Here is a 14,519-nt window from a genome sequence, read left to right as displayed (position 1 = left end):
GGCTTTTAAAAGCCACATATTATAAAAACCCCTAATGTAGTAATAATAACTAGTGTGAATGAGTTCTTATTATATGCCAGATGCTATCCTTTCTAGGCCTGTCACTTATTTCTATATCCACCTTTTGCAGAAGTTACTGTAGCTTTTCCTGTGTTAGACATGGAAACCCCAACAGATTCATAAACTTACGCAGGATCCACATAGTAAGTGGGAGACCTAGATGTGCACTTAATCACTTTTTCATTTCTCTAGCACAAAGTCAATTTCTTGTTGTTGTTGTTGTTGTTAGGTGCCATTGCTTTCGACACGTAGACACCGTGTGCACAACAGGAGGAAACACTGCCCAGTCCAGCACCATCTGCACACTGTATCAATCCATCTCCTTGAGGGCCTTCCTCTTTTTCGCTGCCCCTGTACTCTACCCAGCATAGTGTCCTTCAGGAACTGGTCTCTCCTGACAACATGTCCAATGTGTGTCAGGCAAAGTCCCACCATCGTTGCCTCAAAGGCGCATTCTGGACATACCACTTCCAAGTCAGATTTGTTTGTCCTTCTAGCAGTTTACATCTTCTTCTCCAGCACCATAGTTCAGACACTCCAGTTCTTCTTCGGTTTTCCTTAGTCAGTGTCCCATTCTCACCTGCAAATGATGCTATTGAAAATACCATGGCTTGAGTCTGGCGCATTTTAGTTCTCAAAGTAACATCTTGCTTTTCAAGTCTCTAAAGAGGTCTCCTGCAGCAGACTTCTCTCTCGACTATTGCTTCAGTGAGCACTCATTGCGGATCCAAGCAAGACAAATCCTGGACAATGTGAGTCTTTTCTCCATTTATCACGATGTTACCTATTGTTCCTGCTGTCCGGATTTTGGTCTTCTGTACATTGAGTTGTAATATCTATCACAGGCTGCAGTTCTTGATCTTCAGCAGCAAGAACTTCAAATTCTCCACTTTCACCAAGCAATGTTGTGCCATCAGCCTCGCTCAGGTTGTTAGGATGCCTTCCTCGATCCTGGTGCCACACACTCTCCGTCCTAGAATCCAGTTTCTCTGATGATTTTCTCAGCATACAATTGGAATGAGTATGTTGAGAGAATACAACCTAACATACACCTTTCCTGATTTTAAACCGTGCAGTATGTTCTTGTTCTGTTCTCACCGCTGCTTCTTGATCCAAATACATGTTCCACATGAGCACAATGAAGTGTTCTGGATCTGGATTCCGAGATGGCATTTCTGTCAGGAAGACCCTAGTGAGTGCCTTTTAAGCTCACAAAGGACCCAGATATCTGGTCCTTTAGATGATTAAAGAAGGCAAGCTGTATTGTCCCTACTCTTTAGGAAACCATGCCATGTACAGAACGATGATCTAAGTTTGATCAAACAGCCCTCCGTCTACAGTAGCTTTGATGCGTGCAGTTCATCCTAAAGCAACATTCTGAAATTCTTCTCTTACTTTTATTTGTTAGAAGCTTCAGTTATTGCAGCTTGCCTACAAAATGATGAACAAAAATTGGTCTTTCTTTAGTAGTTTGAATGGTTGCCCAAAAGGTTCAGCAAATTATCTCTGACTACAAAGGGCAGAATTGGTGCTCCTTGTCATAGGTTGCCTGATGATATCCTAGTTTCAAAATAAAGAATAACTTAGTAACTAAGCAGACTGACCAAGACTGGAATATGTTCCCTTGTGAGGCAGCCTCCCTTAAGTGTTTGGAGAAGGGTTGAGTTTTTCTTATAGTGGAGCTTTCTACCGTGAGTGGGATGTGGAGTTATCTGAGCCATGTCAGCTTTTCCAACTTTGTGTTGGATCCTCCAGTTTCCAATGGAATGTCTTCTGAGTTGTGCTCTGTTTTATTGTCAGTAAATTGAGCTTGTTTTCCTTACGATTCTACCACTGAGTTCTCAAGATTAGACAAATATCATAAATTAAACTGCTCATACTGTAAATGCAAAATTGTATTGATTTATTCTTTCATCAGTGAGTAGTATTTTCACTTTTTACCCATTTAACAACCATATGCCAGTTGAGTGACTGTTATATGGCATATAGAATATCTATATTATTATCTATTTTGACTCTTTTCAAAGCTAGATTTTTTTTCTTTCTTGTTAATCACCGTTCAGTTGTTTTATTCCCCAACTGTTTGGGATAAGTGAACATCTTAAAGATGTAGAGCATGCTAACTAGGTAAAATAGTAAGGATAGAATTTAAAATTAAATGGAAATTCTATTTACTTGCGTCTTTTCCGTTCTTAATCAGCAGGAACAATTGCGATGAGACCTAGATCACTTCTCCCCATTCATGATCTTTAGAAAAAGAGCAAAAGTAAAGGGTATTGATCCAGTAAGATAGCTAGTCATTTTTGAGTTGGATGTATTGCATTTAAATTGATCACGTAGAAGCCATATTTTTCTTTTGACTTTTCCTTTTGCTAATCCATGCTCTTATCACTTTGAGCACTAACTCAGATTCCATGTGTTCCAAAGGCTTTTCTACAGCCTCCTCTTGCCCATTCACTCCACTCCCCCTTCCCTGTGTGCAGGAGGCTTTGGCTCTATTGTTTAGCCTTTGGGCAGAGTTTGAGTCTGAGTCAGAATCTGAGGCCTCCGCAGTCCTCCGGCTCAATCCCGTTTCCCAAAGAAGAGAGTGTGGCCCGGCCAAGGTCACACAGCTGGTCACCCTTTCAGGCCGAACCACAACCCGGGGCTGTTTTCATTACTTTCTGCTTTGAAGTTGTTTAATTGTTTCATGCGAGTGTGTTTTGGCCTCCCCTGACTAGAGGGTTTGTTGTCAAGGGCTCAACCTTTCCCCGCTCATCATTTTCTGCACTTGTGTGTCCAGCGCAGACAGATGGGCGAGAAGACTGCCTCGTGAGCTAGCCTCTCAGTAGCTGACAGGGGCACACAATTAGGCTTTTGTCACAGTCCTCTTGTTCAACAACATTCCATTTATGATGCAATATCTAAACTGTATTTTAGGAAATCCCACCCGAAGCACTCCGTTGCTTAATGCATGGTCAGTGGTTCAAGACCACCAGGTGCTCAGTGGGAGTAAAGACCTGGCGGTCTGTTCCCATACAGATTGCAGCCGGGGAATCCCTGTGGTGGCAGTTTTCCTCTGGTCTTGTGGAATCTCTTTAAATTGGAATGGATTTGATGGCACACAACAACGAATTACGATTTTATTTAACCCAGTTTTTATGAAGAGGCTTCAAAAAGATCCTGGAAAAATGGAATTAAAAATTGATGGCAATTTTCCATACATTTCTGAAGCCTCCCTGTTTTCTCACAGTTATCCTGACACAGTGATATAATGAAATGCTTTTATGCTAAACAAACAGTTACATACATTGTACATCCTCATTAGCAAATTGTATTTCTCAACATTTAATATGCTCTTCTAAGTTGCCTCTAGATGTCTGCTTTCGGGGAAAAGCTAGGACAGTGGCTTTGAACCCTCGAAGATACGCCCCCTCCAGTTGCCCACGGGTGGGGACTTGGTGCTGCTGGTCCTCGTCATGGGGAGAGAGTTCTCGGGCTTCTGACCCTAAGCCAAAGTAGTGGACCATTGGATTAGAGAAACCAGCTTTGTTGAGATGACAGATGCTCCTTTTAAGAAGACATTTCCCAGTTGTTGAGGCATGCCAGTTGGGTGTGCATATTGGAATCTTGTAGAAAGGTACTGATTCCATGTAATCCAGAAATCATATGATGGAAAGTAACCCTAGCCGATATGTCTTTCAAGCTTAGGTAGTAATTGAATTGCAACTTCCAATAAAACAGCCCTGTTGTTCAGCTGATTCCAATTCCAGGTACCCCCATGTATTACAGAGTACAACTCCTCCACAGCAGTGTCTTGGCTCTAACCTTTGTAGAGGCAGACTGTCAGGCTGCTGGGTGGGTTTAAACCATCACCGTCTCAATGAGAGGTCAAGCGCTGCATAGACATCCCTACATCTAGAATAAAATTGATTAAACCAGTACTTGCCAAATGACCTCTATTTTTGCAATTCAAAATTGACAGCAAACCTACGTAAATGCACAGATCAAAATTTAGAAACTGCTAGTAGGTCATCTGAATGAGGCTGACTCAACCAATGGTGAATTGGAGTAAGGTTGTTTCTGTTGGTTGATTTCGTAGTACTCATTGACCATTGTGTACCACATAAATTCTCTTTTCAGGGCATTCTGTCAGCCTTGTATGCAACTGCCCACCATGTATGTGACTGCCATATGGGTATTCCATTAAACTGAGTAAATATTAAAAGAGATGTTAATAAATTGAAGTGCATACATTAGAAAGTCATGGAATAGTCAAGTGGATGGTCCCAGAAATTGAGTTTATAGAAGTGGAGAATTGGCAAGTTAATTTAATGTTTTTTGTTTGTTTGTTTTGTTTTGTTTTCATACACGGGAAGTTTTTCCTGAGACTTCCTTTGGTCTGAGTACCAAGGATCATACCAAAAACCTAAGACTAAATTTCGAGTCAAGGAATTTCATTATTAAAGGAAACAAATTTGAATCGTCTGACAATTGTGATTCAGCAATAATTGCACATGAGTTATTATTTCTTGAATATAGTGAAACAGTGAATGATATTTTTGTTGTTGTTTTTAATCCTAAGAAGGACATGACTGTTGTTGTTGATGCTGTTGTTGGGTACTGTTGAGTTGATTCTGATCCTTTGTGATCCTTTAGGACAAAGCAGAACTGTTCTAAAGGGCTTTTTCCCGGCTGTCATCTTGATCCGGTCAGATGGCCAAGTCAGAGAAGCCAGTGAGTTCAAATCCCAGCATTGACCTTAGTAGCCCAGTGCCACCAGGACATTAGGGATTATCTAATTCTACAATTTTCCAGATACTTAAACTGGAACTTTAAGGGGAAAACAGAACATGTAATAAATGATTTCGTAATCAAAATTTAGAGCAGAAAGATCATTATTTTCCCTGCCAGTAGTGAGTCACATGATTATAAATCCCTGTGTATCTGCAGCACATGACGCATTAATTTACTCACTGGAGAGTTGAGAGGGTCTGTGTTTAGCACTCAAGTATTGGACGTGATTCAAATGTGAGTCAAGTGTGTCTGGAGCTTTATTCCCACAGAGCTGCTTTCTTTTGGGCAGCAGTGCTTCACCGTGCCATGGTGTCATGGATTCATTTTAATGCAGCTAAACTTGAGCAGCTCAAAATGGTATAATTAACTTAATGTAGCTTCCATTAAAGTAAGGAGCCCTAGTGGTGCTGGGGTGAAAGCATTTTGCTGCTAGCCAAAAGGTTGGTGGTTTGAATCTACCTGGTGCTCTGTAGGAGAAAATTGTAGCAGTCACTTCTACACAGTTTACTAGTCTTGGAAATCTTATGGATCTATTCTGTATGTCCTTTAGGGTTGCTGTGGGTCAAAATCGATGTGAGGACAATGGGTTTGGTTACAGAGACACAGGGAGTAGTGTGGTCAGTTCAAGTGCTTAATTGAATCAAGCCTACCAGCATGACATGTGTAGTCCGCTACATACCAGCAGCAGTAAGCATTCAGAACTCTGCTGAGTCACTAGTACATGTGCCCGGATGAGCTCGCATTCAAGTTTCTTCCATTGAGAACCTCAGAAAGGTCATGAATGGGCTCCCCGACAGGTTTCTGGAGTTGCTTAAGAAAGAAGAGATTTTAATGGAAACTAACACATTTTGTGAAGATTATATTTGCTCCATGATAATACTGAGTAAATGTTACATACAGCTAGCACATATTGATTTAGCATGCTTCTAATTTATGTTTTACTGCTCTCTAGTTCTGTGATATAAAAATAGAGTTGAAGACCCTGTTTGTTTTCAGAGACCTTGACTGTCCATCTATTTTCATGTGTTGAAATCTGTCGTGTGGCAACACTTCAGTTGTTTTGAAATCCCCATGGTACATGAGGCGTTTTTGCACGTGCAGACTTCTTTTTCCTTCCACTGGAAATGGTAATCCAGTTAACTTCCAACTTCTGTTTGATGCACTTTCCTTCCACGGAGCTTCTTTGTTTCTCGGACTCTCCTGCTTGGGGGCTCTTCCTTGATGCTCGTTTTTAAGGTATTTAAAAAAGGTATTCACTTTTTTTTGGAAGCTTATTACTCGGGAAGCTTACCAAGATGGCTGCTTCTAACTATGACTTTTCCTGCCCCTCCCCCCCCCCAGACTTGCAAATTCAAATGTCTGACACTGAACTTATCAGATAGCAATCAAACATGGTTAACCCCTGCACCAAAGGCTCTTTTAAGAGAACTTGGTCGTCTTCAATTCCATCTTCTCTGTTCTGGTCATTTGGATAAGCCTCTAGTTCATTTATCCCCTTGTGCATTGGTTAAAGCCTTTACTCCTTTGTCATGGACCACAGCATGTCTCTCTTACTTTTCCTTGCTCTATTCTCCCTGGTAGATTGCTCCCTACTTAAATGACTCTCAAAGAGGGAACTGCAGTAGAATCACTGGAACCAACCACTACCTCACACCTTCTCTTCCATTCCCAGCCATTTGACATCAAACTTCTTAGGGTAGGTTCCAGAAATCTGCCTAGTATGTGTCCCTGCTGGTATGATTCCTGAGGTGCCCTTTCTACCCTGGATTAGTTATGCTGTTGTTGAATTAGGCCCAGATCTCCCACATTGCCAATCAAATAGCCACCTTGTTCCAGATCTGACTTTTTCAGTCTTATCTCCTAATGCTGCCACCCTTGAAGTGGTTCATAGTCCCAGGTGTTGAAACTCTTTGCTCAAGTGTATGCATAGGGGTTTATGCATACTCTCCTTCTAAACGGAATGGCCTTCCTCCCATCTCTGTTTGATAAGTGTTCTGAATTAGCTCTCAAGTCTGACTAGTGTCAAGGCACCAACGATTCTGGCTACAGTAGTAAAGAGGGCACTGCTAATTAAAGGCATGTGGGGGCAAAAGAAGTATCCAAAATAGACCAAATATTTGTGATAACCAAGGCTCTGGGTGATTTCCTAGTTGATACTTTCTACAATTTTCTCAAATGAGAAGTATGTGGGTAAGTCAAAAAGTATTGCCACACACCTTCGCCACCATTCTTAAATAAATATATCAAAAGGTGAAGCTATTACTTTCAATCCATTCTCCAGGTAGTTCTGCACATTTCTGCAAGTGGTGTTTCTGTCTCTAACCCTTCCCCTAAGAGTGCTGTACCCTGTCATTTACACCATATGAACGCAGTGCTGATAGCAACATTGAGGGACTCAAAACAGCTTCTTTTTATGTTATTTGAGTTTCCAGTAGAAAGGGAAAGTGAAAGGGGGCAAAATCGGGGCAGTGGAATGAATGGGGTTCAATTTTCCTGTTTTCCAATGAAATTCTCCAGGGCAGCCTTTGGTACCCATGAAAAATAAGTAGAGGCATTGCTGTGTTGGGAGGAAAAAACCCTCACTTCAATTTTCTCGACCCTTTTCTCACCTAAGGCAATTACCCATTTTCTTAAAACTTCCTCATCATAAGCCCCTAAGACTTGCCCAGGGAGCCCTGGTTACGTAATGGTTACACATTTGGCTGCTGACGGGCAAGGTCAGCAGTTCAAAACCACCGGCCACTCTTTGGAAAAACAGGACACTTTCTACTTCTGTAAACAGAGTCTTGGAAAATCCAAGGGGCAGGTCTACCCTGCCCTATAGGGTCACTATGGGTCAGCATCACTTGAGGACAAGGTTGGTTGGTTTTTGTTTTTTTTGGGGTGGTGGTGGTGTGATTTCCTGTGTCCTTTGGGAAAGTCTATCAAGATTACCCTTTTGAAGTTCCCCCAAGTAGTCACCAGAACCTTTTAAGCTGACCTCCCTACCTTGAATTTGTTTATCTAGCCCAGCTAGATCCCCTTGAAATCCACTATTTTATTTGAATGCGTCTGTTCTTCTTGGAAGGCACCCCAACAAGATAAGAGTATCACAGAGTGAACGTGTCTTCAGCCACCACTATTATCAGAGATGTGTTGAATCATGTTTTGTTCAGAAAATAGCCATGTGTATGAACTTGAACCTGGTAGCAATACTTTTTTACTCACTGTCGTAGAAAGAAGCCAGGTCTGGTGAATGTACGCTGGCCCGCATTCACTGGAGAAAGCAGAGAAAGAATGGGATGAGCTCCAGCCACCTGCCCCAAGCAGGAACCAGAACAAAGAGAACATTCTAAGTCGAGTGAAGGACAGTCTAATTTGAATTGCCAGAATAGAGATCCAGAGTTCCTTAATCAGTTCCCAGGCTTGCGCCAAATTACAGAAACCAGCCGAAGACCCATAGTTTGCATTTTGTTTGACGTAGTATGTGCCCTCTGAGCCTTGACATTTCCCCTCTTAAGGCTGGACATTTCCTTAATATACTGGTTTTCCTGAGGACTCACAACCCTCCCTCTCTGAGCATGACTAACACAATCCTTGACCCTTGGCTAAGTTTTTACAGAGAGAACGCTGACTTCCTTCCTTCCACACTCCTTGTTCAGCTGCAGTCTGACCTTCATCTCCCATGCTGACTGGAGTTTCTACTTCTCGTCCGCTTTCCCTGCCTCCACCACCGTCTCTTTTTGTTTATGGCGTCAATCACTTTCATCCCCGATGAAACTACACAGCTTTCTCCCATGACACATACCATGATTTTAACACTTTTAACAGCTTATCGTTACTATCAATATGTGTGTGTTTTTAATGCCTGGGACCTAGTAGGTGCTCAATAAGTCAATATTAGTCGATAAAGTATGTCGCAGTCTAACATGACTGCCTTACATGCATTTCGGAGAAACAATCTGAAAAACCAAGTGAGAACGTTATGCGCATTTCAGGACAATAAACATATACCTTGTTTTGTTTGTTTTATTCAGAAAGATGTGATAAAGAAAATACGGAGAAAGAGATAAGTCCAGCTACCAATAGTTGCTTCACAAATGGAGAGATGCAGGACCAGTCCATTTGGGGACATCGTTCTGATAGTGAACTCGTCAGAAGTAAGTATTTTTAGAGAATATTTGAATGATCTGAGCATATGACAACAAAACATGCTGTCACTTGGTTGTCACCTATAATTCTTTTACCTTAGAAACTATCAGTTGGCTTATGTGAACTAATTTTTTGTATCAGTTCACATACAGAGCCCAAACTAGGAGATAAATCTGCTATTCGTCACTGTATCCTTTCTTTAGAAAGGACAAAGTGACCTGTGAATTTCTAAGTTGCTATCTCCCCAGAACTAATGAATTTTTTTCCAGTTCCTTGTATGAGATATCATTTCATTCATTATATTCTCCATAAACTTTTTTCAAAATTAGCAAATAGAAGATCAGCTTGATGTATATGTACAATCACCTTGTTTTAGTAAGCTATACTCATTTTCTTCTTCTAAGATCCGAAGTACATTTTTTTTAACTGTTACTAGTTTGCAGCGTATGGAGAGGAAAGTGTCAACATGTCCACTTATTTCAATGGCTCTTTTTATGAAATTGAACAACTAGATGGTGGACATCATTTCCACCTGAATCATTCAGTGACACTGATGACATTCTTTGCATATGCAACCCCTTTTTCCCTCCTTTTCTGAGTTGGTCCTCTCCAGAAAATATAACTTCACTGCCTCCTCCCATGCCTCAGGGACCCTGACAGTACAGCGAGGCAAACACTGGGCTTCGCACTGCGGTTGGTGGTGCACGCCCCTTAAGCCCCTCTGTGGGAGAAAGATGAGGCTTTCTGTTCCTATAAAGATCTATAGTCTTACCGGCCCAGTGGAACAGTTCTCCTCTGCCCTATATATAGGTCAGTGTGGATTAAGGTTCTACTTGGTGCTATGAGCCTGGCCCAATCCCGACAGTAACTCTCCTATGGCATCTCTCCAGTTACTGTGGTCAGTTTGATCTTGAAAAGATGATTCTTCAAAGCCAACAATTTTACTGGCTTTTCCCCCCCTTGTTTAGCTAAGCTATAATTTGACTTTCAGAAGCCTTCAGGGACTATTTTTGGTTTAAGGCCTAAAGATTATTTCAAGGCAATGATAGTTTTAGGGATTCATCCAGCCTTCACGGCTCCAGGAACTGTAGAGTCTATGAGAATTTGAAATTCTGCCCTCCATTCCCACCCCCACCCCACCCCCCTGATCAAATTCCATGAGGTCTTTGGTTGTACCTAACTAGCTTCCGCATCTCTCTTTCACTTTTTTACATCATTGCCTCACTGATAACTGATACCAATTCTTGGTTTGATAAGGAGCTAATGCCCTGAAGCAAATCACATCCTTGGGAAATTCTTGCTCTGAAAAACAGAAGAAAGTCAGTTGACCTCAACAGTTATAATCTCTGATTTATATGCTAGATTAAGCGCTCTATCTTCTCATAAACTAAAACCCAAAACCAAACACACTGTCTCTCAGTCCATTTTGACCTAGAACTTAAAGGGCAGAACACACTGCCTCTGTAGGTGTCTGAGACTGTAACTCTCTATGGGAATGGAAAACTCTTTTCTCCTGAGGGGCAGCTGTGGCTTTGAACTGCTGCCTTTGTGGTTACAAGCCCCAGGCGTAACCACTATGCCACTCAGGCTCCTCATGGGAACAAATAATTAGCACACAGGCACCAATTTGCAAATTTCACTTTGTGTTACTAGACTAGCATTCAAGACTCGAGATTCCTCTATCGCCAGGAGTTGCTCGTTGTGATTAAAATAAGTTCATGGGAGGAAGTTGGGAGTTGAACAGGAAGTTTTGAATCTTTGCAGTTCAGTTTCTGTATTTCTCCGACAGGCAGGTAGCATGTTGCCCAGAACCCTTCAGACAGACTTGCTTTATAGCGTTGCTCCGTCTCATGGACACTCTGCTCTCACACCTGACGGCAGTTTCCCGGGCCTCATTCTGCACCGTAACTGGAGAAAGAGGCGCAGAATTGCCTTGTGGGGAATGAGTGCTTTTTTAAGAAGAATAAACAAAGCGAATCACTTCGTAGTTTAGACCTTTATTTTTACACGCGTGTTCTCTCACAGTACGCACTTAGGCACACCTTCTAATGACTTTGCAACTTGCTGTCTAGTCTCAGTCCCTAACTGAAAAACAAATGGAACAAAACATCAGAAAAAGTAAACTTAACCGAGAACAAACAATAACAACCACACTGTAGAAGAGAAATGCTAGTTTTGAAACACAAGTTCTAAGAAACGAGTGTGTTTTAGTTTAGTTTCAGCCCGACGATTTTGTTTGTTTTGTCCCTTTTGTTTTGTGGAAAGAAACGGGGAGGAAGGAAATGAGACTCGTCAGCTGAAGAGCATTGGGGAGGAGAATTATGCACGCAAGCAGCTTTTCCAAAGAAACGAGTATCAGTTAAAGGGTTATACTGAAACTCTATGTTGGTGATTGTCTAGCTAAATACTGGCTTATTATTGTGAAACTTAACTCGGTACGGGCCTGTTTCACCTATGCAGTCTTAACCACCAGAGAGCTAGTGGGAGCTGGAGAAGGTCTGAGAGACAGTGTGGTTTTATTTGGGAGGAGGATGCTTTTTTCTATCTGCTGTTTCACAAAACTGGGAGCCTTTCTTATTCCCTGTGTGTTTCACTTAATTGCTTTATCTGTCTAATCTCCCTTCTCAAGGTCCACACTAGGAAAATGTGAACAAGAATTCTTAGAACAAAAAGTGAAATAACGCAGTTGTATAGCACATAGATAGTCATGTTAATGTGTTAAGCCATTTGTATGACTTGCTGAAACTCCTGTTAGACATTGGATCTGTACTAGTCAAGACAATGGATTTCAAATCAACTGTTCTCTTTATTGTCTCTACTTGGTAAATGGAAAGTGTCAACATTTATTAATTATGTGAAATAGTTTTTTTTATTAAGGGAATGATGCCACTTGGTTCAAGAGACACTGACATATTTGCAAACAGTTGTCCAGCTTTTTACTTATGTGCACTGCAGGGACGCAGCGAGGGATTTATGACATGCTCTGAGAAGGCTGTTGGAACCCTGACAGATGAGTGGTGTTAAGAAAGATGATGGCAAAGAGAATATTGGCACTCCGGCCAGAAACATAAGCTGGCATGGATTCCCAGATATTTTGTGGTGGCTTCTGATTCCAGATCTGATTTCAAATTTCATAATTCTCTGCTGGTTATTTTCCTGGCCACACTTAAAAAAAATTTTTTTTAAAGACAATGGCTACTTTGTTGGGTTTTCAGAAAAATGTGCTATCTGGATTTTCAGCAATGGAACATTTTCTATCATTGCGAAGTCTAACGCAGTGGCAAATGACATTTGAAAGTTTGTTACCGTAATAGTTTTGCAATTCTAGCTCCGATTCCATACTCGCATAACTTCCCCGCATTCCTTCCTTGGCCTTCCCCATGGCATTGTTGGCCCATGGCTGCACAATTTAATGTCTGTCTACCTCAGTAGCACCGCTAGGGAGAGAGGGGTTTCCTCTTGCTTCAGTCTCTAGCACTTTTGGGGGGCCCAGCATATCTTTTGTGAGAACCTCAGGGCCTGGGAAGAAAGCTCTGGCTCAGAGCTGCCTGGGAAAGAGGACTTCTGAGGGAGTCAGGCCGCGCTCGCTGGCTCCGGTGCCTGGACTCCTGTGTGTGACCCCAGAGCGCCCTGGACGAGGCGGACAGCTGGCTGTCACGGAACTGATTTTCGTGTTTCCAGTTGTAGTGGACTGAAAGATCATCAGAAAGATGAAACTGGCCGAGTCGAGGTGTGGGAACCTTTTCAAATCCACAACCCACTCTTTTTCCAAGCTTCCATGGCGCAGCTCAGCTGCCTTCAGCAACAAGGGGAGGAGCATGACTCTGGGGAACAAGACTTCCTGCTCTCTGCCTCTGCCTGAGAGTGGTTAGTGCGGGCTGGCAGCGACTGTCACCGTTTGCCCACGTGTCCACCGCCTGCTTTGTTGGCTTTTGAGGCATACTTTTTAGGGGCCGTTAGCTGTCAGTGCGGTGAGGCTGATTTTACTTTCCTTTTCTGAGCATAACTGAGCTCTGGAAAGTCAAGGGAGTGGTTGCACTGGACATTGTATTCTAATTAAAGGGTGTATTCCTGGGCCTCATAAACAAGATCCAAGCTGAGCATTTTCCGAATTACTCTCTGAACTTTAAACTTGACCCCAGAGGCCCACCCACTCACCGGTGGCTTTCGCTCGCCCTCACTCTGGTCAGAAACGTGCTCTTTGTCTGCCTTTCCTGGTCCTTCTAGAAAACGTGTCAGGTGGCAGATGGAGGGTTCTGATACCAGGCTGCCTAGTGCCCCTCAGACTTGAATTTCACATTAGTTGCCCTTGTGCTACTAACTTCGTAGAGAGGGTTTTTAAAAAAAAATTTTTCCTGGAAATTATAAATAAAAGAAGAAATCCACATGGAAGCCCTACATTTTGAATGAATAGCCCACACACAGTCTGATCCGGGAATGTGCATTGTGCACACACAAAAAATCTCTCTCTTTTTAAATTAGTTTGTTTATTTTTAACAGTTTTACTGATGTACAATTCACACACATTTCGATAGATCAGTCACATTCATAGGAGTTAGGTAACCATCATCACAATCAATTCCAGGGCGTTTCTTCTTCCTTACACTTGTTTTTACCGCCCTTTTTCCAGCCAGGCATCCCTGCTGTGTCCCTTTGAATCTATTGATCCAATTTATTGTCTCTATAAATTTATCTACTCTGGGTTTCATATACAGAAAAACATACAAAATCAAGATAAAATACAAACACATGGTCCAACAACAATGCGAGAATGAAACAGAAACCTCAATCGAAAACAAAGCAGAAAGTGCTGAAAACCAGGAGTGATCATGTCTTGGATCCAGAGGGGGACCAATCACAGGGTGTCACATTTTGACCTCACTGTAACCGCAGTATCCACCCTACCATGGTTCTGTTTGATGACAGGGCCTTTCTCATCTAAAGGCCCACCATCAGTGGATTCACTAAGAGGCTTTATCTGCAGGGGGGACCCTGTGAACAGCCTTCTGCAAATGGTGTTCAGGATTTACACTCGAATGCCATTCCCTCCTCAATCTTGGATTTTATTCTGTACACTCACACAGTGCTTCCTTCCTCTTCCATGTGGATTTAGCCAACATCTCACTGAGGTGCCAACTCCAATCTACCATTTATGTATTATTGTCAGACTCTCTTTGTCTTTTTATGACATGGGTAGCCCTTTTTGCCTTTGTGACTGAGCATTGTGGAAAGCTTTACCCTATCTCCGGCCCTCATTGTTAGTGTAAATAGTGTCCAGTCACTTAAATTGTTAATCTGTACAAATCCGTGATCCGTGGTCTAAAAAAACTGCCCTGTACATGTATATTTTATTTTTCTCAGTAGTGTTTTAAAATCTATCCTATTGGTTAATTAATAATAATATTAATATAACTACTATATACCGCATGGGAATAATTTATAATTAATTTATATTGTCCTTCAACAAAATCATAATGATGTCTTTAAAGTGAACCAGGGACATGAGTGGATTTTGAAGATGCACTTGATAGCAGCCCTAATCTCAGAACAAT

At 41.9% G+C, this 14,519-nt stretch overlaps 1 protein-coding gene across 1 annotated transcript in view; it reads left to right on the top strand.

Annotated features, from left to right (window-relative positions):
* Window positions 1-14,519, top strand: part of MDFIC (MyoD family inhibitor domain containing) — a gene marked incomplete at its 5' end in the record, with an annotated part of 105,140 nt that overhangs the window by 19,351 nt on the left and 71,270 nt on the right. The window contains one exon of the mRNA XM_045288938.1: window positions 8,853-8,975. Coding sequence (XP_045144873.1) covers window positions 8,853-8,975 — 123 coding nt within the window. The remainder of the gene's footprint in view (window positions 1-8,852; window positions 8,976-14,519) is intronic.

The sequence above is a fragment of the Echinops telfairi genome, unplaced genomic scaffold, assembly GCF_000313985.2.
Source record: "Echinops telfairi isolate 266 unplaced genomic scaffold, ASM31398v2 ScPeMD7_23;HRSCAF=83, whole genome shotgun sequence".
Classification (NCBI taxonomy): Eukaryota; Metazoa; Chordata; class Mammalia; order Afrosoricida; family Tenrecidae; genus Echinops; species Echinops telfairi.
Note: the sequence above shows the minus strand (reverse complement) of the source record. Positions and strands in the feature narration are given on the sequence as shown.